The sequence below is a fragment of the Cydia pomonella genome, chromosome 1 (assembly GCF_033807575.1).
Source record: "Cydia pomonella isolate Wapato2018A chromosome 1, ilCydPomo1, whole genome shotgun sequence".
In the NCBI taxonomy this organism is placed as follows: domain Eukaryota; kingdom Metazoa; phylum Arthropoda; class Insecta; order Lepidoptera; family Tortricidae; genus Cydia; species Cydia pomonella.
In genome coordinates this window covers 44,253,248-44,276,905 of record NC_084703.1, presented here as the reverse complement: position 1 = coordinate 44,276,905, position 23,658 = coordinate 44,253,248, and the positions used below count along the sequence as shown (strand labels likewise).

Below are 23,658 nucleotides of genomic sequence, written 5' to 3'. Positions count from 1 at the left end.
CAACTTAACAGGAAATTGTTATGATAATTAGCTCATCGTGGTCAATCCCTGTTCGCATCCCAGTACAGTGGCCATCAGATACAGCGGTCGAGGTGCTTAAAAATATCAGAACACGTACTCTAACATCTTGAAAATAAAAGCGTGTTCACATATTTGTGAGTAATTTGGCCTCTGCGATATAGGTATCTGATGGCGACCGTACCTAACTAGAGTCAGTATAAGCAGAATATCGCTCGAATTCGTGAGTGACACCGCTGAACTAGCACCATTCTAAGTGCCCTTAAGGCCCGTCCTTAGATATATGTCAATGTAAGCGCTTCAATTTTGGAACGCGTATAATTATCTAGAATTATGATATCATTAATTTTTAACACAAATTCTCTCTGGGATGTCCATTTCGCATAGTTAATATATGCATAATATTTGTTTGTTGTTTACAACTCGTAATTAACAAAACAAACTTCAACAAAACAACATTCCTAAGGCTTCCAATTTACAAAAACAAGTTTATCATCATCAAAGAACGATCAAAACGTAAATACCGACTAATAATAATTTTGCAATTCCCAAAATAGGTAGACGTTTTTGTTGTGGTTGTGACCCCGGCGGACGTCGCAAAAAAATAATCATACCTCCCAACAATGGCTGGGATTTTGGCTCGATTCATCCATTTTTTACAAAAGATATCATTCCAGAAATTTCGCCTCGAAGGTCTTAAAAGATCGTTGACTTCGAAAAGGTTATTGAAATTGCAACCGTGTGTAACAACCATTATATTTAGATCTCCAACAGACCGGACTGCGTTACTGTTCGAGGCTGCGTATATTTTGGTACTTGGGTATAATATAGTCGTTAGACCGAAAAGAACACATTGATTTTTTGTCCAATCGTATTTTCCGTTTATAGGTACTGTCTAATTTGGATCGCTAAACAAATATTTATTAGTAGATCGTAGTGCCAAATAGAAAATTGCCGTAAAAATGGAGTAGGTAGGTATCTAAAAAAATTGGAGGTGTATTTGTACTTGTAAACACTTAAAACACTGTTATGGAACTTGTGGAACGCCGAAAAGACAATTATAATACATTACATGAGCTTTCTAGAGTGATATTGAAGTTTCATTTCACCTATCATCTATATAGATCGAGCACAGACCTACTGAAAGATCGGTCGTAGTTAAAAATAGATGCATGCTCGCGCCGGCTCTGTACTACGTCGCCTAACCTATAAAATCAGTAATCACTTTCTACCCAGCGTGTATAGTCGAGGAAACAGTGCAAGCTTTAAAATGTCCACAAACACGGTTGGTTTCTTTAAAAAGTTTCACGACACTATAAACGAAAAGATAGACGACGTAGCGAGGAATAACTTCGCTAATTTGGAGACTGATGCGAAGCGTGTCTCCTATTTGTGCAGTCTTCCTTTGATAAAGAATTATGAGTTGGAGGTAAAATGTCAGGAAATGCCGAGGAAAGACGTCGCAAAGGCAAAAGAGTTGAAGGACGGGGGAAATGCGGCGGTGCAGAAAGGGGATTGGGGTCGTGCTATGCAGTTGTACACGGAGAGCATGATTTTTATGCCAAAACAGGAAAGTAAGTATGGTTTGACCTAGAAAAAGTGTTTACAGTACTGACCAATATTATAACACCCTTGAGCTGTTTCTAACCATTTGAACGCAAAGACCCCTTAAATGCGTCGGGGGGTGCTGTGGTATATAGTACTACTCTTTGGCGCTTAGAGCGGCGTATTGTCAAACTTCATGGTTGAACCCATGTTGGCGTGTGCGTTACATTTCTGTACAAGGCGATCAAGACGTGCGACCCTCGAACGAGTAAAATTTCTTACATTTTTGACGAAAAAACTGGGATTCATACCCTCCTACTACTCCTACTACTGATAAAATAAATATGTATACTTGATATTTCTTTATCTACTTCTATAATTAACTGATGTCGTATTTGATTAATTACAGTCTCAACGCACATGTCAAGTTATTGATTATATATTGAGCCACCTACATTCTTTGAGAGCTGCGCGAATTTTAAACTGTTGATTCTCTTGTTAACATGTAAACAAATTAATAGTGTGATAACTTGATAAGTATTCTACATTATATGTACGTTCGTATTATGTTCTAAATATATACAAAAACGTTTACATTTTCGCAGAAATAACTATGTACGGTCACAGACTTAATTGTTGATGTATTTAGAGTTCAAGATAATTTGGATGTCAATACTAACGGTATGAAATGTCCAATGTAAAGTATACCGTCAACAATTAAAGTCCGTGATTCAAGTAAAGTTTACATACTATACTTAGAAACAACATAGTGAATTTATGCTGTCGGAATACGCGTGACAAACTAAAAATGGCGGTCCAAAGGGTTGTAAAAAATATGGATGCTTAATATTTTAACCCAGTACGTATGTATAATCGATAGTCGAAATTTCTACTTGCCCGTTACTTGTCTACATACAATAAGTACTTAACTTATTCACCTTATAATAGGTAAACCTACATATATACTAATATTCTTGATTTTTGGTGTTCAGGCGCCTCGCTTTTATTATTGTATGCACTTTATTTCTAAGCAATGCTACTAGGTATGAAGATAAGTTGCATTTATTACTATTCGCTAGACTCAGTTAATTTGATGATTCATAAGTTTCATAACATTGATCGTGATAAATCAAACAAACAAATCATATGGAATTCTACGCAGAAAAATGCGCACTGCATATATAATTTAACAGTTTTAATGGAATCCTGTTTGTATTGGAAACATAGGCGCCAATTCCTCTGATAATTGCTATTAATACGTGAATTGTATGTAATACTTAACCTAATTACGTGATTGAATGTTGCTCTACAGTAGTAGGGGCTACTCTGAAGTTTTAATTCTTTTGGCTCCTCTACACGATGGCCCAGTGCTGGACCAGTGAGATGGCCATGCGATGGTGATGACTCCTCTATACGATGGAATGGGCAACGTGTAGTTGCGTACACACCATCGCTGGCCTACTACGGCCACTACCTTTGATGTTCTGACGAAAAACCGACATCGTGGCCATCCATTGCCATCCCGCCGCGCTATAAGCTATCCGATACCACTACGCTCTCTACACGCTGGTTCACCTTAATGGGCCAGTATGATGGCCAATCGTATAGAGGAGCAATTTGACCGGTACCGATCAATTATAGTATTTTACAAACAGGAAGGGTACGCTGACACGGCTGACAGATGTTATCTCAATGCAATCCGTCGGACAAATAGGGCAATTATGTAAAACCTCCTCGCGATTATCCGCTGAACAGATTACGATGAAATTTGGTTAGATACCTAGTTAGTCCGGGAAAGGATATCCGATTCATCGGACTCTTGTTTCGGATTTCGGCGAATCGGAAACTAATCTTGGATAGCTTTCATCACGTAAATGATCTCTTACCAACCATTAACCTTCATGCCGCTAACGACGGATATATCTGAACCGCAGGTCCAACGCCGAAGACGGATCAATCCGTCACAGACCACAGAGCAACATAGACCTACGTGCATATACATAAAGTTCAATTTCAGTTATGACACTTCGGTGAAGTGGCGTCCGAGTGACATTTTGTGTTTGACACGGCGTCGAAAAGGTTAAATATGGTATTACTAATTACTACGCAGTAAAAGTCGTAGGTAGAAGATAGTTTGGACGTAAAAATAAGAACTGACATCGACCATGAGACCATGACCGTGACGACCGGTCTGGCCGTTGGTAGTAACCATACCTAGGATGCCGATGGTTCTGGGTTCAAATCCCGGTAAGGGCATTTATTTGTGTGATAAGCACAGATATTTGTTTCTGAATCTTGGGAGTTTTCTGGGTTTTAAGTATTTATATATTACTAACCTCTGCCAGTGACTACGTCTGCGTGAAATGATGATGATTGATTGATAAAACCTACCCTATGTCCTTACCCGGGCCTCAAATTATGTCCATATCAAATTTCGTCTAAACTGGTTCAGTGGTTTAAACGTGAAGAGGTGACAGACTTTCGCATTTATGATATTAGTACCCACCAGACAAGCCTTCTTGAGCTTACTGTGGAGCTTAGTAAAATTGTGTAAGAATGTCGTATGATATTAAAAAAATCTAAAACGCCACTGACCTTTCTCCAGGTGAGGAGCTCTCCATTCTTCTTGCTAATCGCTCAGCGGCGCTCAACCATATCGGACTCTACGAAGAAGCCCTGGGGGACATCCGGCGCTGCCTGGCGCTGGGGTACCCTGAGCACCTGAAGTACAAGGTGCAGGAGCGGAAGGCCAGGTGTCTGCTCGTGCTGCAGAGGAACCAGGAGGCTGTTACCGCGTTTAAGTACGTTTTCGATCCAGCGAGATCATAAGTTCAACTAAGTACACTTTTCATGTTTGGCAGGCTAGACAATATCATAAGCATTGACACGTGCACTGTCCCCATGCAAAACGATACGATTATATGATAAAGTCACACGTCCAAGTGTGCTTTTACTTTGAAATTGTGAACACATTGTGGATGTACGAACTCCTGAAATAAAGCTTCATGACCCCACACTAGGGGCAGCCGGACAGGGAACGTGTTGATCCAATATTAGTAATTATCCAGTAACCATGGAATTTAATTGGTAGTAACGTAGTTTAGATAGATACATTTTATAAGTTTTCTTTCATTATTACCTTACATTTTTAAGTAAAGACCTGGAGGATAAGAAATTTGAGAGATCAATACGTATGTGTCGTATGTGTCGTTATTCGAAAACTCTATGTTAAAAAACTCAAGAAAAATTGTGCGGGGCGACACTTACAATGACGATTTATCTTTTGTGCGCAATTTGCCAATATTATTGGTACAAGCTACATGCGGCATTTTAAATGTACCTAAATCCAACATCAATAAGCTAATGAAGTGGGTACAGCATCTTAATCTTTAGCTGTATATTCAATTTCAACTATGGCCGGTCAGGCTGTCAATATCTCTATTTACCAACAAATAAATCTGCAATACATTCTGCGCGACAACACCAACAATAATCCTATTATTTTAACTGCCTAATATTTGTTCCTGACTTCATCTACGGTATCAAAGTATGTATTTCTGTATATGTATAAATCTATATATCGTCGCCTGGTACCCATAGTACAAGTTCTGCTTAGTTTGGGGCTAGTGCATTTATTTTATTTATTTATTTGCTTCAGAGAAACAATCAAAGCCCTCGACCGCGCCTCAAAACTAGCCAGTGACAAAAGGCAGAAGATGCTGGCTGACTCAAAACTCATGATCGAATTACTCAACAAGGGTATGGTGCTCGCCGGCAATCCAAAAGACCCAGCACCGGCCAAAAAATCGCCACCTAAACCAAAACTACCAGGAAAGCATAACCCGAACTACCCCGCTGCTTCCGAAGCTATCCAGATTAACTATAGTGAGAGCCAAGGGAGATTCGCTACTGCTACTAGGGATATTGGTGCGGGAGAGGTGTTGTTGATAGAGAGACCGCATAGTGGTGTATTGTTGAGTGAATTTTCGAAGACTCATTGTCAGCATTGCTTTACAAAGTAAGTATTAAAATTTTAAGTGAACTTGTTGCGAACTAATAATATTTGTAAGTATCTAATTTTAATAGCTAACGCTTTTTTCTACTATTTGTATACCTTCTGTAAGCTTGTCTTTAACATCAGGGATGGTGCACTTAATTTTCGTCCGCATTTTAAAAACTAGGTGTTCGTCAATCTTCTTCTTCCTCGCGTTGTCCCGGCATTTTACCACGGCTCATTCGAGCCTGGGGTCCGCGTGACAACTTATCCCCAAAATTGGCGCAGGCACTAGGTATTCGTCAATGTGTAATATAAAATAGTATAGGACAGAGCGACAGAGTATTATTCGTATTACCGAAGCTACATTACGAAGTGATAGAAGTGACATTAACATGTTTAAGTTTTTTAACTTCTTGCCAGTTGCCACCTGACGTAAAGTAAAACTAGAAGGCCACACTTGAACGCCAGAACTGCCAGAAGTTCCAAAAATGTTTTGAGTCGCAACCAATAGTCAACCAATCTTATGGCTATCTGTCTCAGTGAGCTGAACGACTATCAGCTAAGATAATATAAGCCGTTTAAAAAAAAATACATGTACAGTGTATGAGTGTAGGTACAAGTACCTACTGATTTGCTAGCTAAATACCATAAAAGTAAATACCTTAAAAATGCATAAAGACAAAATGTTTAGGGTTTATCCAACAGATCGATGGTCATCGTCTGTCTATCGAATTTAATTTGTCTTGTAAAAAGATATCTGCACAGCAATGGCATGTACGAGTATACCTATTCGCTTTTCCAGGTGCCCAATCCCTCTGGCGTGTCCAAACTGTCCCAACGTTATCTTCTGCAGCGACAACTGCTTGGAGGCTGCACAGAAATCCTACCACGCCTACGAATGCCATATCCTCCCCCTACTCTGGCAGTCAGGCTGTTCCATCACCTGCCACATCGCCCTGAGAATGATCACCCAAAACAAAAAGGAATACTTCAAAAACCTAAAAGACTTAGACATCAAACCAACAGGGCTGTACCAGACTGATGACTACAGAAATATATATCATCTGGTATCTCACGAAGACAAGAGAACTAAGCAGGATTTCTTGCACAGGACTCAAATGACAGCTTTCTTAGTAAAACTGCTTGAAATAAGTGGCTACTTCGATGGAAAGCCAAGAAAAACTCCTGTAGAATCTAATGATGTGAAAACGATGGGTGTGAATGAGATTTACAAAGAAGATATGGCGCTGATCGGTGGTTTGATTCTGAAGAATCTTCAAGTCCTGCAATTCAACGCTCACGAGGTTTTCGAGCTTCAATGCCCTAAACCTAAAGTGGGGCAGAATGTTATAAAACATTGTGGAAAATCCGTGTTTATTGCTGGCGCCGTGTTTCCCACTCTCGCTCTGTTCAATCATTCATGCGATCCTGGTGTCGTGAGGTGAGTGTTAAGGTATTAATTAAATACAAAACAGTCGTTTGCATACTAAGACATGAATAATTACATTAGTGCAAAAACTAAGATATGCGCATCTGCTGTAAGTATCCAGGATGCGCCAAAGTCTTAACAGCCAAAAGGAAACTAGTATTTTATTACTTTCGTATGTATATCACACAGATATGCTTGGCTCTTGCGAACCCATATTTTTGAGTTACGCTGTGAATTCCATAACAGCTAAAACTAATGAATACTTGGTCGTGACACCAATAAAGTGACACGCGATGACAACGCAAATTTTAAAGCATATCACGGATGAGCCATAGCATCCGTTTTTCTACACGGTGGACCATTTAAAATATAAAACGTATTATATTACTACGGCGAATGTCGCTGTGATGCTCCGAGTGATTAGTAAGTAAGATTGCCGACATGACTACACGATCGAAGAGTGAACGTAAACGAAAAAGGGCTAGTCAAACTACATAATCGAAAGTGTAACGTGTATAACGTGTGTATAAGCGAGACACAGTGGTTGGGTTGGGGTTGATGTTCTTTTCCGGATCACTTTTTCTAGTCCTAACCTATATTGCTCTGCGATGTTTCAATTTAGATTGGCAAATGCGGTAACTATACTGTTCCCTTTAACCTCTTGCCTGTGCATAATAAGGATCCTGACCAAAAATTGACATTTTTTTAAATTTTATTGCGAATTATTTTTCTGGTCCATACAGCACACGCGAGGTTTGAACCCACGAATCCGACGATTGTTAATCGTGTGGTGGTTGACATGAAAGGTTAAGAAGTACGAAGTTTCCTCTAATTTTTTTAAACCAGGTACTTCAGCGGCAACCGCATCGTAGTTCGAGCCGTCAAGAACATACCCAAAGGCGAAGAGGTAGCGGAGAACTACGGGCCCATATTCACGACTGTGCCCAAGGCGGAGCGACAAGCGCAACTGAAGGAGCAGTACTGGTTCGACTGTACTTGCACGCCCTGTCGGGAGAACTGGCCTCTCTATGAGGAGATGACGGAGAACTATATGAGATTTAAGTGAGTTTATGGTTTAGTAAATTGATTATATTTAAAAAAAAATTAAACCCCCTGCGCTACATTCCAAAAAAATCCATTATAAGTATGCCAAAAACGCCTTAAGCACATGATTTTGGAAAAAGCTCATATTCTTTAAACTGCTGAATCGATTTCTATCAAACATAGCTAAGAAAACCACCGCAAGTAAATTTACCTTCACGTAAAAAGACTCACAGCGAAGTCGGTCCATCCGTTGGAGAGCTCGACGCCACAGACAGAAAAACATTGGCGTCAAACATAAAACACCTATATTTTTGCGTCGAGAGTTAAGTCGAACCAAGCCAACTCGGCATGGCATTTGCAATGACAAAGTGAGGCCTTGCCATCATTAATATGACATTTCTATGAAAATATGACGTTTATAATGACTCTCCCATGCTTTGTTATCTTCATATCTGTGCAGTTTGCTTAGACGGACTCTATTAGAGTGGATAGAAAACTGTGATTTTTAGGGAGAACCGGTATTTAAACTAGGGATAGAAAGTACCTATTCAGTGGCAAATATATTTTAAGAGATTCTGTATCAAATCAAATATCAAACCTAAGTACTACAAACGATTGGAGATGTACTGCTCACTGACGGTGGTACATAAACATAACCAATAAATCTAATTACACATAACGTTTCGGCCAACACTGTTATAAACAGTGTTGGCCGAACGTTAATGGCAATTGACCAAATTGAACCGTAAACTCGTAACGGACGATTACAGTTTACTGTTCAATTTGTAATGGTTAAACCTTCGTATGTCTAAGCACTGATCAAGTGATCAGTGCGTATGAATTTAAATTCATTTCTTAATAGAATATAATTTATATTCATTCGCACTGATGAGTGCTTACACGTAACGTTTCGGCCAACACTGTATATAAAATCCTTTTCAGATGCGACTCTGACCGGCCGTGCCCCAACGTGATCGCCGTCCCCTACGACGCGAAGGAGTTCATGATCCAGTGTGGACTGTGCTTACAGTACACTAACATTATGAAGGGCCTCAAGTCTCTACAGGCAAGTATTGATCATACTCGTGACAGCCATGCCCCGTAATTGCTGTGCCCTACGTTCATGAAGAGCGGACCGTGCTTACAGTACCCTAACATTATGAAAAGACTCACGTCTCCACTAGCCCTCCCTCATGCTGGATCATAGTTTAGAGCCGATAACCACTTTTAGTATGTTTTCATCACACTTGCTCGAAAAAGACCTTGTTTCATGCAGGTGTACTGAAGGACAAAGGCCTATATTGTTCCCGCGGGAGCTATGACTTATGAAAAAAAAAAGTTATAACTCCCTAGGGAATTTCGCTTTTTTTTAATTATGTTACTTATTCATACAAACCAAGTAGCATAAATGAGTTTTACTTTTAAAATACTGACGTTTACAATTTAATATTTTTGTTTATGTTTAAAATTATTTAATTTTATTAATTTAACAGCCGTTTAAAATATTTTTATACAATTTTCAATCGTGGCTGAATGCCGAATAGGTCTGTGCCTTCGATGCCTTACCTGTCAAGAAATTACAAAATTCACCGTATTTAAGAATTATTTCGCTTAGAATTTAGGTTTTTCTTTGCAAGTGTGATGAAAAACATTGTGTGTAACTTGGGGGGTAAGAATATTGCAAACACGGGTCTTTAATTCCCTTCAGCCTGCGGCCGTCGGGTATTATCACCCTTGTATCCAAAATTTCACTTACCCCCCTCGTTGCACAATGTACTATTGTGTATTGGAACCCCGGGAGAAGTCGTCCATAATTAAAGTACGATGCACTCTGAAAATGAAACGGGGATAACCGCAATTAGGATTGGAAGCAAAAAAAGATAGAAGGTGAAGTCATAGGCATCAAACCCACGCGACATATTTATGATAATGACCAAAAGGGTAGGTGGATCAATTAAAGAAAGGTTCTAGTCCTAAATGTAGAAAAATGCATCAAAAAGCCTTGGTTCTCTCGCGTATCTACTAATTTTTAATTTGATCTCGCTATGAAAACTCCAAGCATAGCTCGCTTGACGGCCCTTTGTGGGACTCTCAAGCAAAATTAAGTCTTATGCAAATTGCACCCATTGGAAGCCCTTAACTAAATTCAACATACGTAATAATTGTTTCACTCTCAGTATATATTCATAAACATTTTATCATGTATCTGAAACAACAATTATATTCGCATTCCGTCAATTTACGAATAGCATGTAACACATAAAGCAAACAGGGGTGACTGAACAATCTGGTGCTGTATAAGGCATTAGTGTATGTCAAATGGACGACAATGTTTTGCTCAAACAAAGATGATAAATACGTATTCAAAGTTTCCGCGTCTGTAGAGTTATGTAGGTCTTTTTTTTATACTATGTCAGCATGTAGCATACGGCCTGCCTGATGGTAAGCAGTATCCGTAGCCTATGTACGCCTGCAACTCCAAACGAGTTACATGCGCGTTGCCGACCCTAACCCCCTCCCGCCCCTCGTTGAGCTCTGGCAACCTTACTCACCGGCAGGAACACAACACTATGAGTAGGGTCTAGTGTTATATGGTCTAAACGTATTTAACTACAATGTGGGAATCTTGAGCTTTAAGTCTGATCATGAAAAATCTCTTTTACTTATACAGTGATTGGACAAAATTAAACTACAGTTATTCCGTGATCGGGTTATTTCTGATACACTGCCATTGCCTTTCGCTCCGGTCGCCAGCTTTAGGAGTACTCGTATGTGAACTGTGACAAAATGTCCAAGCCAACAATTTGGAATTTTCCCCAAGTCTATCTTAACTAATCTCTCTTTTCAATCTAGCGTTTTCCCGGCCTAGCGCCAGGGTCCGCTTTCCTACTCAATCTTCTACACTTTGCCCAGTCTATCTTATCTAATACAACATAAAGATAATTTTGGTTTTCGAAATCATCTTCTTTTTTGTATGACAGTCATTGTTAAACATAATATTTTCTAAATCGAGTGATATATTGAACATTACTTGCATAAAGCGTTATCCAAATAATAACTTCAACTTCAACTTCAAACCCGTAACACTCGTTTAGCAGTCCGCGTCTTAACCCGCTGGACCAGACGGACAGTGGCCGGCAACACGAAATTAGCGACCATATTCTGCGTCGAAAGAAAAACGTATGAAAACTCGAAAACACGCGTTTTCCCAAACATAAGACTTATCTAGATAGATTGTATACCCCCAAAAACCCCCATATACCAAATTTCAGCGAAATCGTTAGAGCCGTTTCCGAGATCCCGGAAATATATAAATATATATATATATATATACAAGAATTGCTCGTTTAAAGGTATAAGATTACTATCACCTAGCCCAATAACCTCAATATATCTTACCTATATTAAATTTACCTAAAGAATGTTATACATAAAAGTTATCAAAGTCGTAAAACTACAGCGTGTATTGTACGCATTATAATATACTACAATACACTATAATATTTATAACAACTATTGTCGTCTATGTCCTTGCATGCGCGATAGCTTATGACGACGCCGTCGCTAGCAAAAGAGTTACTGTGGGGATTGATAACATGATTTGCTACATAGCATTGATATATATCTATAGACGGGCCTTACGGGCACTAAGAATGGGTCCAGTACAGCGGTGTCACACACACGAATTCGAGCCAATCGTGCAGTCTAACGCTTCAGCGCGATTGGTAGATGAGTTCGCATAACGTGCGCGATTGGTCGCAACTCGTGAATATCTTGAAGATGACAGTTAAAATTTCTGCGAAACACAGCTAAGTAACATCTCGACAGATTTTCGATAAAAACAGCATTCATCGATTCATCCGTTTGGGCCTGGGATGCCTCAGACATAAACACAGTTTCCTTTCACAAACAAATACAAAAAAATTAAAAACTATAGTCTGTTTATTTTTAGGTTTGCGTACCAAAAAGATACAAAAGGAACCCTTATGCTGCGACTGTCTGTCATATTGCCAAATATATCGAGAATTACTTGAGCTATCGATTTGAAATTTGGAATACGTAGTTAATAACTGTTAACTACTAGTTATGAGCAACGCTAACCAGTCACATTGAAATAATTTTTGTTATCAAATTATTCGTTTGTCTCACTGATAATTTGAAATTACTCATATTTGGACCAGATTATCAGCAGAGTCAGTCAGATGTTAATTAACAACATCTAATTCAGCAAAGAAATTCCTGTACAATGGTCAGTCTACAATAACATTATTACATAAAAAAAGGCGACAGAGGCAACCTAGGGAACTATAGGCCATAAATATTCTCAAAAATCATATTAAACCGTCTTACGAAGGAATTTGATGAAAATCAACCTCGGGAACAAGCTGGATTTCGTAAACGGTTCTCAACCACAGACCACATACAGGTTGTCACACAGATTGTGGAAAAATCTAATGAATATAGAAGAATTACATATTTATGCTTTATTGACTTTACGAAAGCATTTGATTCATTAGAATATGTCGCAATCTGGGAAGCACTTGCACAACAAGGAATAGAAGAGCCTCACAAAGAACTACTGTATAATATGTACACAAACCTCACAGCAAAGATTAAAGTAGAATGGGGAAGAAGAGTTTTCCCCATTAAGAGAGGCGTTCGTCAAGGCGATCCGATATCCCCGAAAATATTTTGTTCAGTGCTAGAGATGATCTTTAGAAATCTTAACTGGGATAACAAAGGACTAAAGGTTGATGGAGAATACCTGAACAACTTACGTTTCGCGGATGATATTGTCATTTTTGCAGAAAATCCTAACCAACTAGAGGAAATGTTACAAGAATCAGTAAAGGAAAGTAAAATAGTCGGTTTATCAATAAACACTTCAAAAACAAAAATTATGTCTAATGGTCCAAAGATGACTAGGAAATAGAATATGTTAAAGGTTATATATATTTGGGTCAGCTGATCTCTTTTGAAGAACAAACTGATAAAGAAATAAAACGTAGAATTGCCCTGTCGTGGGGAAAATACTGGAGCTTACGAGAAATTATGAAAAATAAGGACATATCTATTAATACAAAGAGAAAACTATATGAAATTGCAATTCTGCCTTGTGTAACATAATATGGCTGCCAGACATGGGCGCTACGTCAAGAACATGAAACAAAACTAGCCATAGAACAGAGAAAAGTGGAACCTAGTATGCTAGGAATTAAAATATCAGATAGAGTAAGAAACGATTATATAAGAAAGAAAACTAAAGTAACTGACATCATTGAGAGAATACGAAGATTGAAATGGAATTGGGCTGGACATATTAGTAGAATAAAAGATAATAGATGGACAAGGAAAATCTTAGAATGGACCCCACTAAAAGAAAAATCAACACGAAAGCACGGTCACCCAAAGACACGATGGGCAGACATATTCAGAAAACGTTGTGGAACAGTATGGAGAAGATTAGCTCAAGATAGAGACACTTGGAGAACACTGGGGGAGGCCTACGCCAAAGAGGCGACTTCCATAATTAATAAAAGATAATTATTTAAGTATTTAAAATGAATATTAAATTTCTGGTAAAACTATTAATAGTTGTAATAGTGAATAGCCTTAAACTTAGAGGACTGTGATAAAAATAGATGATAGAACCAATTGAAACAAAATCTTAAATCGAATATTTTATATTTTATGAATAATACTACTATCTAAACAATTCGTATATTTTAAATACAATTAAAAAAATGTGTTATTGTAAACTATTATGGTAGAATAAAGGCTATTTTTTTTTATCAGCAGAGCCAGACCAAGATAAGTTGGCAGCGATTTTGATTTCTAATCTCGCGACCTAAACGCGTAAGCGCCATGAATTTTATGGCGCTTCCGACTCTTTGATCGCGTAAGTTGCGATTGCGACAATTTCATTGTTTGGTATGGCTTCTCTATATAGCAAATTGATGGTAATAAATTGAAGTAAAGTCTAAGAAAAAAGCGGCCAAGTGCGAGTCGGACTCGCCCATGAAGGGTCCCTAGATAGACCTATCCATAGATACTCCACACGTATGGGTTTGGTGAAAAAAAAAAATTGTGCGTTTCAGTAATACTTAGAAGTATGGGGAACCCCCAAAATGTATTGCTTTTTTTTCTAAACTGAATAGTTTGCGCGAGAGACTAACTTGGGGACATTTTACCACTTCCAAAGTGGTAAAATGTCCCGCCCCCCCTGTAACTTCTAAAATAACAGAATGATAAAACTAAAAAAAATATATGATATACATTACCATGCAAACTTCCACCGAAAATTGGTTTGAACTAGATCTAGTATGTAGTTTTTTTAATACGTCATAAATGGTACGGAACCCTTCATGGGCGAGTCCGACTCGCACTTGGCCGCTTTTTTTGAATCGCATCTCCGATATCACCCTGTATTTTACATCAAGTATGTGTCCAAGTAAGTATATTCTTAATACGTACATTATTTAATAACACACCACGCGATAAAAAACGTATAAAAGTCACTATCACATCGATTCACATGTTGAAAATGTTTTCGTTCATCACTAATTGACACCAGTTAGATACATTTGCATGAGTATAATATAGTAAGCGGTGGTGGCCGAGTGGATATGGCGTCCGACTTTCAATCCGGAGGTCGCGGGTTCAAATCCTGGCTCGTACCAATGAGTTTTTCGGAACTTATGTACGAAATATCATTTGATATTTACCACTAGCTTTTCGGTGAAGGAAAACATCGTGAGGAAACCTGCATACATCTGCGAAGAAATTCAAAGGTGTATGTGAAGTCCCCAATCCGCATTGGGCTAGCGTGAGGACTATAGCCCGAGCCCTCTCGCACATGAGAGGAGGCCTGTGCCCAGCAGTGGGACGTATATAGGCTGAATTATTATATTATTATTATATAATATAGTAAAGACGCTAAGCAAGAAGAATTTCATACATTTACCTGCCCTTTTCTATCTCTATCGCATTATTATATTGCTGACTCACCAATTACGCCGGCGGTCAATGACACTGTGAGAGGTCTCTGGCTCATTGGACAGAATAACGCAGGACAAAAGTTGACCCACCATAGTCGGTGCACACCAAAGGGAATTTGAAATAGAGGTGGATTGTTAAAGAAAACTTTGTAGCCACAGTAAATTTACTGCCATCTATCAAGACATGATTAAAACTTTTAGAACGCCATTTGACTTTGATCCTTATTCCTTCACTGATATGTGTTTAATTTGCTAAATATCAAAAAGTGGCGCCATCTAATAGATCAAACGGCATCGTTTCGAGCGATGGCGCCACAACCTTTGGGTTATGCTCGGTAAGATGGCGCCACTTTTATATATTTAACAAATTAAACACATATCAGTGAAATAATAAGGATCAAAGTCAAGGTTCTAAAAGTTTTAATCATGTGTCTAAAGATGACAGTAAATTTACAGTGGCTACAAAATTTTCTTTGACAATCCACTTCTATTTCAAATTCTCTTCGATGCAAACCGTGGCCACAGTCGCTTGTCTATGCTTTTATAACCATATTTAACAAGTAAAATCCTCCCTACTCAAATGCAAATGTACCTTGCTGTAGTCCCGCTTGCCTCAGTACATGTATATGCCGTAGACGGTGCAGTGGCACATTATGCTACCGTCCTTGTAAAGACCGTGCACATAGTCATCCGTCTCGGGGTCCCAGAGACACCGCTGGCCCATCTTGATGCCGGCGCCTTTCATTTCGAGGATCACGGCTTGGACTAGGATTTTGTACCTGAAATGAGCAAAGATTGGAAATGAGTTATTTTCTTGAGTAAAGAATATATACTTAGTAAATAGCCAGTTTTTACTTTTTGTAATGTAGTTATGTCATGAATGTTCGCATTCGCATATACAAATATTCGCACAATTTTAAATATTCGCATCGACATTCGCATTCGCATCAAATGAAGCGAATGTTTTGCGAATGTGCGCAGGTCGTGTCCTGTCTCGTCGCCTCGCGTGTGGGCAGTGCACGCAGACTGTTTTCAAGTCATGCATTTTTACCAATAGACAGCACTTTATAAGATCCCGTTCTATATTTTATGTACTAACAGATTTTATCTAATTAGGAATGACAATAACAACTACATATTCCCTAACATTCGCATGCGGACATTCGCATCCTGGACAATCGGATTCGCATTCGACATTTGAAATCCCGGTTATGAGGGTTATAATTATAATTACACAGATTGAAAGACAAAAATGACTTATCTGACAATAGTCAATAGTTGATGTGCACATGAGTCGTGATTTAAGTGAAGCAGGGAAGCAAATTTAGTAAGGAGTATAATGACAGAAAAGAAAGATAAAATTAATTGACGATCCCAGCGTTATTCCGCTTTGTAGAAGAAAGCGACTAGGAACAGAGAACCCACCGAGTGGGTTCCCGGCGCTCAATGTGTTAAGCAAATTCATTCCGCGATCTGGAGCTACAAGGCAAAACGGTCTTTGTAGCCCTCATGAAAAAAGGTTGCGTATGGCCGGCATAAATTTAGATAATCACAGAGTTCCAAACAGACACAAGTAGATTGAGAGAGACGACATGGTATTCTAGACAAACACTCCCAAATAAACACAGACAGTGGCGGAGCAAGACCACAACTTGGTGTGGACAAGGTACATTTAGCGAGGCCCTCTGGTGGCGCATGATATAACGAATAACTTTTTACGTTGCTTCCCAGTTATATGTATTTGAGGCGCAAGGCCCCTCGGACCGCGAGGCAGTAGGCGACGGCCCACGTCGCCCACACCTAGCACCGCCTCTGAACACAGATAAAAAAACCGGTCAAGTGCGAGTTCGTTTATCCCGCGCACCGAGGGTTCCGTACAAACTTTCAATTTTCTCATGTAACTATAATCACGAAAGACTTTTGACCAGAAGTATACTATTAGCATAATAATGCACAATAGTGTACAGCGCCATCTATAGGCAAATTGGCTAATTCATTTGCGCGATCTGTATATATGTTGGATTTTCAGGGATAATTCTTTATCATATGAACCGATTTCAATCATTTTTGTTTTATTTGAAAGAAAGTGTTTTTAGTGTAATCTCATAGGAATTTCAACTATAATAAACAACAAACAGCAAATTAAATTATAAAATGTTTTTGTTATTAAAAAAAAATCCTGTAATTTTTATGATAATGTTATTACAATGCTAAAAATTTCATAAAATTTCTTTTGTAAACTTCGGAGATAAGAATAAACGGAATGGTATTTTTTTTCACATTTTTCTTCAGAAGTCAAGTTTCTTTCTCTATGAAAAATAGAAATTGTTTTGTAATGTTCAATTTGAGCTCTTTCAAATGATACCCCACTTGACCTAGTAACTAGACATTGAAATTTTGCTCCCTCTTTATATTGGACATTTTCCATAATTAATATAAATACAATAAAAATATTACACTTCCAATATGTCTAGGTTAGCGTTGTTCTTTACTATTCCAAATTTCAAATAGATAGCTTAAGTACTTCTCGAGATATTTAGCAATGTGACAGACGGACGACCGGACGGACAGAGTAGCACCATAAGGGTTCCTTTTGTACTTTTTTGGTACGGAACCCTAAAAATAGATAAGACTACCTCTTCATGCCCAACTCCTGGGTCCGCTGTCGCACGCCGTTGGCGATCATCTGCGCCCAGTGCGGCGCCTGGTCGGCGCGGTACTGCCGCCCCGATAGCTGCTGTTGCATGGACGTCACTATTATCTCGTGTATGTTCTCAGCTTGGAACCTGAAATATCATTCAGATTATCAGAGTCAGACCAAGTTGGAAACGATTTTGATAGCCCAGCTTCTGCAAGTGTTAAGTAAACGTCATAGTTTCATCACAGAGTAAGTAATAGTACTGCCGTACAGAAAAGAAACTTCCTACAAAACCGAAGTTTGACAGCGATTCAGGGACGAATCATGCTCCCTTTCTTATGTATGGTACCATCCTTTTCGGCTATTTAGGGTTGTCAAAATTCAAGGCATTATCTTATCTATGGTCGTACACGCGAAGGGACGTCAAGTTGTGCGAACCCTAATAATTGCTCGAAGCAATGCTGAGTGGAATGGAGCCGGGAATGCCCGAAAGGAACAGTTTCGCCCCCCTGGGTTCATAGAAGTTTGACGTTTAAAATAAATAACACTTGTACTGTCTGGACTGTCAACATCACTACCAACTTATCTTGGTCTGACTCTAACTTATTTGTACACAGTTGTAGGTTGTTGAACATTTTGTTGAGGTTGAGTCTTCGCCAGCACATCTAGTTGTTGCGTGGATCCACCAATACTCTGTATCTTTTTTTTTTATATAGCCTATATTGTGTCCCACTGCTGGGCAAAGGCCTCCCCTGTTTTCCGCCACTCGTCACGGCTTTGTGCATGCTCCCACCAGTCGCTACGAAATGAGTCCAGGTCGTCTCGCCATCTCGTTTTTGGCCTTCCTCTGCCTCGGGTGATCTGTGGTGCCCATTCGGTCGCTATTTTGGCCCATCTGTCCGGGTGCATCCTACAGATGTGCCCCGCCCAATCCCATTTGAGCTTGGCGGCCTTCACACCCACATCTGCGATACCTGTTTTGGAGCGCAGCTCTGTGTTCCTTATCCGATCGATTCTACGGACTCCAAGTATGCTCCGCTCCATTGCTCGCTGGCAAATCTTGAGTCGGGACTTTTGAGCTTCTGTTAATGACCAAGTTTGGGCGCCGTAGGTTAAGATAGGCAGGATACACATGTCGAAAAGTTTGCGTTTTAGTGTTAGTGGAAGGTTGCCCTTCATTAACGCCTTCATGGACCAGAAGCTCTTCCAGGCGTTTTCGATGCGTCGATCGACTTCCTTGGACTGCCTGTTCTCGAAGAATGCTATCTGGCCCAGATAGGTGTATTCATCAACATATTGTATATCCTGCCCATCTACCGTGACCCCACGTTTCGCGCCATTGGTCATTAACTTGTATCTATATGTATTTAAATAAAAGTAAACAAAATCTACCCTCAAATGGCTCCTTAAACAAAAACATTACATGATCAAAAAAAGCAGGTTAAAATCAGGTCGTTCAGTGACAGATCCAGGCGGTTTTTGTATTTAGTTGGTTAACCAATAAATGTTATAACTTCCCGAAATGTACAAATTGTTTATTTACTTTTATTTAAATACCTAAAGATACAGAGTACAGTGTGTGAATTTGTATACTGATAACATATGTAATTTGTAAATCTTATTGTAAACACATAAGGTCTACCTTTGGTCATTATGTTCACTTAACACTCACTTGTCTCCAAGGCCGGGTCTAACTTCATACTTGGGCGGGTCTAGGGGCTGCACGGGCACGGGACTGAGGGCGTCGTCTTCATATGCCTCTGGCTGCTGCTCCTCGCCAACATCCTCGTTTCCTGGAATATTTTCATATTTATCAATAATTGAATAACGTCAAAATAATAAAAGCAAAATTATTTACTGTACTCAGAGAGAAACAAAAATAGCTTTGATTTCATTTAATCTTAATTTTGGCGACCGGTTTGGCCTAGTGGGCCGTGACCCTGCCTACGAAGCTGATAGTCCCGGGTTCAAATCCTGGTAAGGGCATTTAGTCATGGGTGTTTTAAATGTATTTAAGTATTTATAAATATTTATATATTATATATATAATATATCGTTGTCTAAGTACCCTCAACACAAGCCTTATTGAGCTTACTGTGGAATCGTGTCCTGATATATTTATTATTTAATTTTAGCCGTTTACTAATAAGTAAACGGCTAAAATTCGGCTTCCTAGATTTTAAAAGGAAAAAGTTTAAACTGCCTGAATCTCAGAATGCCTAACTTTTTTTGTTAAATTCCTACATTCCCATAATGCCTAAACTTGAAATTGACGTGGTTTCATAATACCTATATGTCAACTTACCTACATTAATGGGTGTTATTTTACCCAATAAAATCCGTCTCTAGCTCGGGATCCGTTGTATCGGAACGGTATGGTATTTTTTTTGTTTCATTTGTAATTGGGAAATTTAATAATACGAAGTCGTTATATAAACACGAAACTAAGTCCTACATTTGGAATATAAAATAAACCGACATGGGGTAAACCGTCTATTACTGGCCACCCTCCAATTACTGGCCACCTCATACTAAAATGGCTAAAATAAGAATTCTATTTATTTATTTACGCAATTCAAGTAAACTAAATAACTATCGTTCTGATGATTAACTTAGATTGTGTGATTATTAAACAGAATCCCTTTAAGTATAAGGTGGCCGGTAATTGGAGGGTGGCCAGTAATAGACGGTTTACCTTATAAGGTTATTTCGAAGTGGTGTAGGTCCAAATAAAATTGAAAACATTAGCTTTCTTTTTCTAAACATACAACTATAGCATGAACCAAACATTTGAAGGAAGAAATATAAAAATTAAATTCTCACCCTCATCATCCGCCATTGTGGTTTAATTTTCTGAAAATAAATAAAAAAAAGGACTAGTTGAATGGTTCAGGGCTCCTCTACATGATGGGCCAGCGTAGGCCAGCCTAAGGGACGCAGCTATGCGGTGGAATGAGATAGCAATGTCACTTGCTCCCTCTAACGCAAAAATGCGTCCCTTGGCAGTCCAGCCAGCCAGTGCCTACGCTGGGCTATCGTGTAGAGGAACCATCAGGCATAGCTTTACACATTCAAACCAAAGTTGCAGGTTTGCGTCCAAGCCCATACCTGTTATACCCAAGTTTCATAGAATATAAGTGTACTACAAGAAAACTGAGTATCCGAAAAGGTAGCCAAGAGTTTAATCCACAAAGCGCAAGGACGTTAGAAAATTCTTGGAAATATTAAAAATGATTTACAAAAAGTTAGTCTTATGCCTTATGGGAAATGGTGAAAGAGATAGTTATAATTGTTATCTTATCAACTTTTAGCAAGTTGTTGGGCACGGTACTAGGTCTCCAAAACTGCCGGGAGACAGCATCGCCGGCCATTTACTTTAGCGGAATGACGTCATCTAAATGACTCCCATCTAGTTGTGAATACTGCATAAAGCACCCAAACTATGTATTTCATATACACGTGTGGGGTCTCAAATGGAAGCAGATTAAATATACAACATCTAATTTAAGATCTTACAAAGATAACAAAATAGGCAGATCTTTCTGTGTGGATCCGCCTAATGAAGTAAATAATATGGTTATTTGAGTTTTGGAACTAAACCAAAAGACGTAATGATGATATGACAATCCTTATATTGATACCTGAAAAGTTTAAATGTGACCGAAAATTTGGAAATAAGCGAGTCCACATAGAGCGAGAATCTAGGCCAGGCAATTTCCTCGCGCACAAAACGGCCAGTGTAGACGTGCCTCGGCCGCAGAAAACGCGCGCACCTAATTATGCATTCTATTTCTCTCTCTCTCAATAAAAAAATCTATATTGTTGCTGAAATGCCTAATCATCAAGACTAAAAACAATCTTTCTTTCAACAGGACACAGACATGCTATACCGCCTTGGTAAAGGCGCCATGGAGGAAGGAAACTATGGAGAAGCCATGAAGAAGCTAATCGAGGTCCTGAAGCTATATGACATCACACTCAGACCCCCGTACCGCTCCTACTATGATTGTGTCCAAGACCTGAGAAGGTCTATGCTTTCTATCGGCAATTATAGTCTTGTGTAAATGTTTCCTGTTGTTTGAATTTTTGTATTATATTAAACATGAAACAGTAAATAGTGTTTTATTTTTAGGATTGTATGGCGGACTTTGTATTTAGATATTCTGGACACGCAGATTTGTCAAGTCTAACCTTTAATAACATGATATTACGAGTAAGGCATGCGTCTTCGTGAATGACATGATCTATAGTTTAGTTTTTAAAGTTTCAATATAAGTAGACTAACACAATGGGCCCTAGAGAGAAAACTGGTTGGTATCACATTGAGAGACTGTAAAGCTGGCCATACACACTAGGGTAGGCCGGCGCAGTTTTGCCTGTACAGTTCAACTGCACAGGTAAAGCTGTATAGGAAACTGCACAGGCAAATGCCACACACGCTCCGTTTTACCTGTGCAGTTGATAAAACTGCGCAGGCATACCCTAGTGTGTATGGCCAGCTTAAAACGAATGAGTGGCTGAGACAGCAGAGCAAGGTCACCGATGTTGTAAAACGCGTAGCCAGATTAAAATGGAAATGGGCTGGTCATATAGCACGAAAAACCGATTCGTGGAGTAAACGACGTATCCTTAGTTCGTGTCATACACGAAAACGCGCCCCTCTTCTCTTCCGAATCGCCTATAGTACCTACAAGTGTGGTGTGCAACCTTTTACTAGTATAGTAGTTCTTCTATACACATTAATTAGTAGACATAACTTCTACATTGCCAAAAAGTTGCAGATTTATAGTCTAATCTATCAGGAATTAGGCAAAGCGATTAGGAAGAAGAGCGGGGCGCGTCTTCGTGGATGACATGATGTAGTGTTCCCGTGCGAAGCTGAAGGCCAAACTGCAGGAAAGCAGAGCCTAGAATGAAAACAATGCCATAGTGTGAACGAGACCGTAGGCCGAGCTCCATATAAGGGGCGGAGGCCCAGAGCATTCTATCGTGGCGCGCCACCATGCAAAGGCTGAATTGTAGATGAGTTTGGAATTGAACCAATGTGATCTCGGCTCGCCTGCTGCTCGGCCTTAGTTCTTGCTCGAAAGTGCGACTTGCTGGGATGCTCTGGGTATCAAGCCCTATGTAGGACTCTACATCCGGCCTACGCGAATGCAAAGCCCTGCATAGGGGCCCCGCTGTTTTCTTTTTATAACAGCTTTGCAGCAACTCGGCATATTTTGGGAGCCAGGCCAGCTGTAGAGGAGCGCGTCCTTTGACCTCCTACGGGCTCCTCATCTACTACTAGCTTATCATCATTAGGCTTTAGCTGTAAGGTGCAATTTGTTATTTGAAATAATAAATAAATAAATAAATCATCCTTCCTTGCTTTTCACTAAGATGATTTTTAACACAGTATCTTCTTTTGTTCGTTTCCGAGCTATGCTGCTGCTGTTTCCTGCAGCTTAGCCATGCACAAAAGTTTTGAGACACTCTGCACCTTCAGTTTTATGCTAAACTCTGCTCTTGGTCTTTTCATAAGCCTAAAAATTCTTTAGATTTGGTATCGTCATAAAGAAAAATAACCAGAATAATAATAAATAATAATAATGTATCAATATTGTTACTGACTTACGGGATCCGCGGAGTGCGAGTTCTACTTGAACTTGGCCGGTTCCGCGTGCCGAAATCGCACGGTCAGGGTCGGAGCGCGGGGCCCCCCTAGGCGCGGGGCCCTTAGCATATGCTTTTTCTGCTGGTTAATCCGCCACTGTAAAATATATAAAATAAAAAACTAACCTCAAATTCCTGTGATTGTTGACAAATGACCGTTGATATTGTTGTTATGACAACTTGGATACGTTCGGATACTCATGAAAGTAATGAAAATATGTCTAATTCATTTAAACTCACCCTACACCATCGGTCAGACTCAGCAGACATTTGAGGAGACCGCCGAGGCCTAACCGCGAAAATTGTGAATAGAAATTTCGTTACCTGCTACTAC

At 39.3% G+C, this 23,658-nt stretch overlaps 2 protein-coding genes across 4 annotated transcripts; one reads left to right on the top strand and one right to left on the bottom strand.

Moving 5' to 3' along the window:
• The first annotated feature begins 1,099 nt into the window (after positions 1-1,099).
• Positions 1,100-21,784, top strand: LOC133524584 (SET and MYND domain-containing protein 4). The gene is made up of 7 exons (XM_061860675.1): positions 1,100-1,592; positions 4,169-4,364; positions 5,222-5,581; positions 6,363-7,001; positions 7,836-8,051; positions 8,976-9,099; positions 21,542-21,784. Exons 1-7 carry the CDS (start codon positions 1,187-1,189, stop codon positions 21,731-21,733), a joined length of 2,133 nt encoding a protein of 710 aa, XP_061716659.1. The 5' UTR covers positions 1,100-1,186; the 3' UTR covers positions 21,734-21,784.
• On the bottom strand, positions 15,327-23,528 carry LOC133524603 (dynein light chain Tctex-type protein 2B-like). 3 transcript variants are annotated; one of them, XM_061860737.1, is made up of 5 exons: positions 23,287-23,436; positions 20,493-20,522; positions 19,342-19,462; positions 17,668-17,817; positions 15,327-15,810 (listed from the first exon to the last, which is right to left on the bottom strand). In XM_061860737.1, the coding sequence occupies exons 2-5, from the start codon at positions 20,506-20,508 to the stop codon at positions 15,645-15,647; spliced, it is 453 nt and encodes a 150-aa protein (XP_061716721.1). In that variant the 5' UTR covers positions 20,509-20,522; positions 23,287-23,436; the 3' UTR covers positions 15,327-15,644. The 3 variants fall into 3 exon arrangements, with proteins under 3 accessions (XP_061716721.1, XP_061716730.1, XP_061716712.1); XM_061860746.1 differs by having other exon boundaries at positions 23,283-23,435; XM_061860728.1 differs by lacking the exon at positions 23,287-23,436 and adding an exon at positions 23,451-23,528 and having other exon boundaries at positions 15,364-15,810.
• Positions 23,529-23,658: the final 130 nt, after the last annotated feature.

Bases quoted from the DNA above. Each gene is read 5' to 3' on its own strand.
- LOC133524584 (XM_061860675.1), top strand. From the start codon at position 1,187: ATGCATGCTCGCGCCGGCTCTGTACTACGTCGCCTAACCTATAAAATC. The intron at 1,593-4,168 runs GTAAGTATGGTT...ACCTTTCTCCAG, and splicing joins TTTTATGCCAAAACAGGAAA to GTGAGGAGCTCTCCATTCTT. The intron at 7,002-7,835 runs GTGAGTGTTAAG...TTTTTAAACCAG, and splicing joins TGCGATCCTGGTGTCGTGAG to GTACTTCAGCGGCAACCGCA.
- LOC133524603 (XM_061860728.1), bottom strand. The intron at 17,818-19,341 runs GTGAGTGTTAAG...ATGATATTTCAG, and splicing joins AGACCCGGCCTTGGAGACAA to GTTCCAAGCTGAGAACATAC. The intron at 15,811-17,667 runs GTAGTCTTATCT...TGCTCATTTCAG, and splicing joins CAGGAGTTGGGCATGAAGAG to GTACAAAATCCTAGTCCAAG.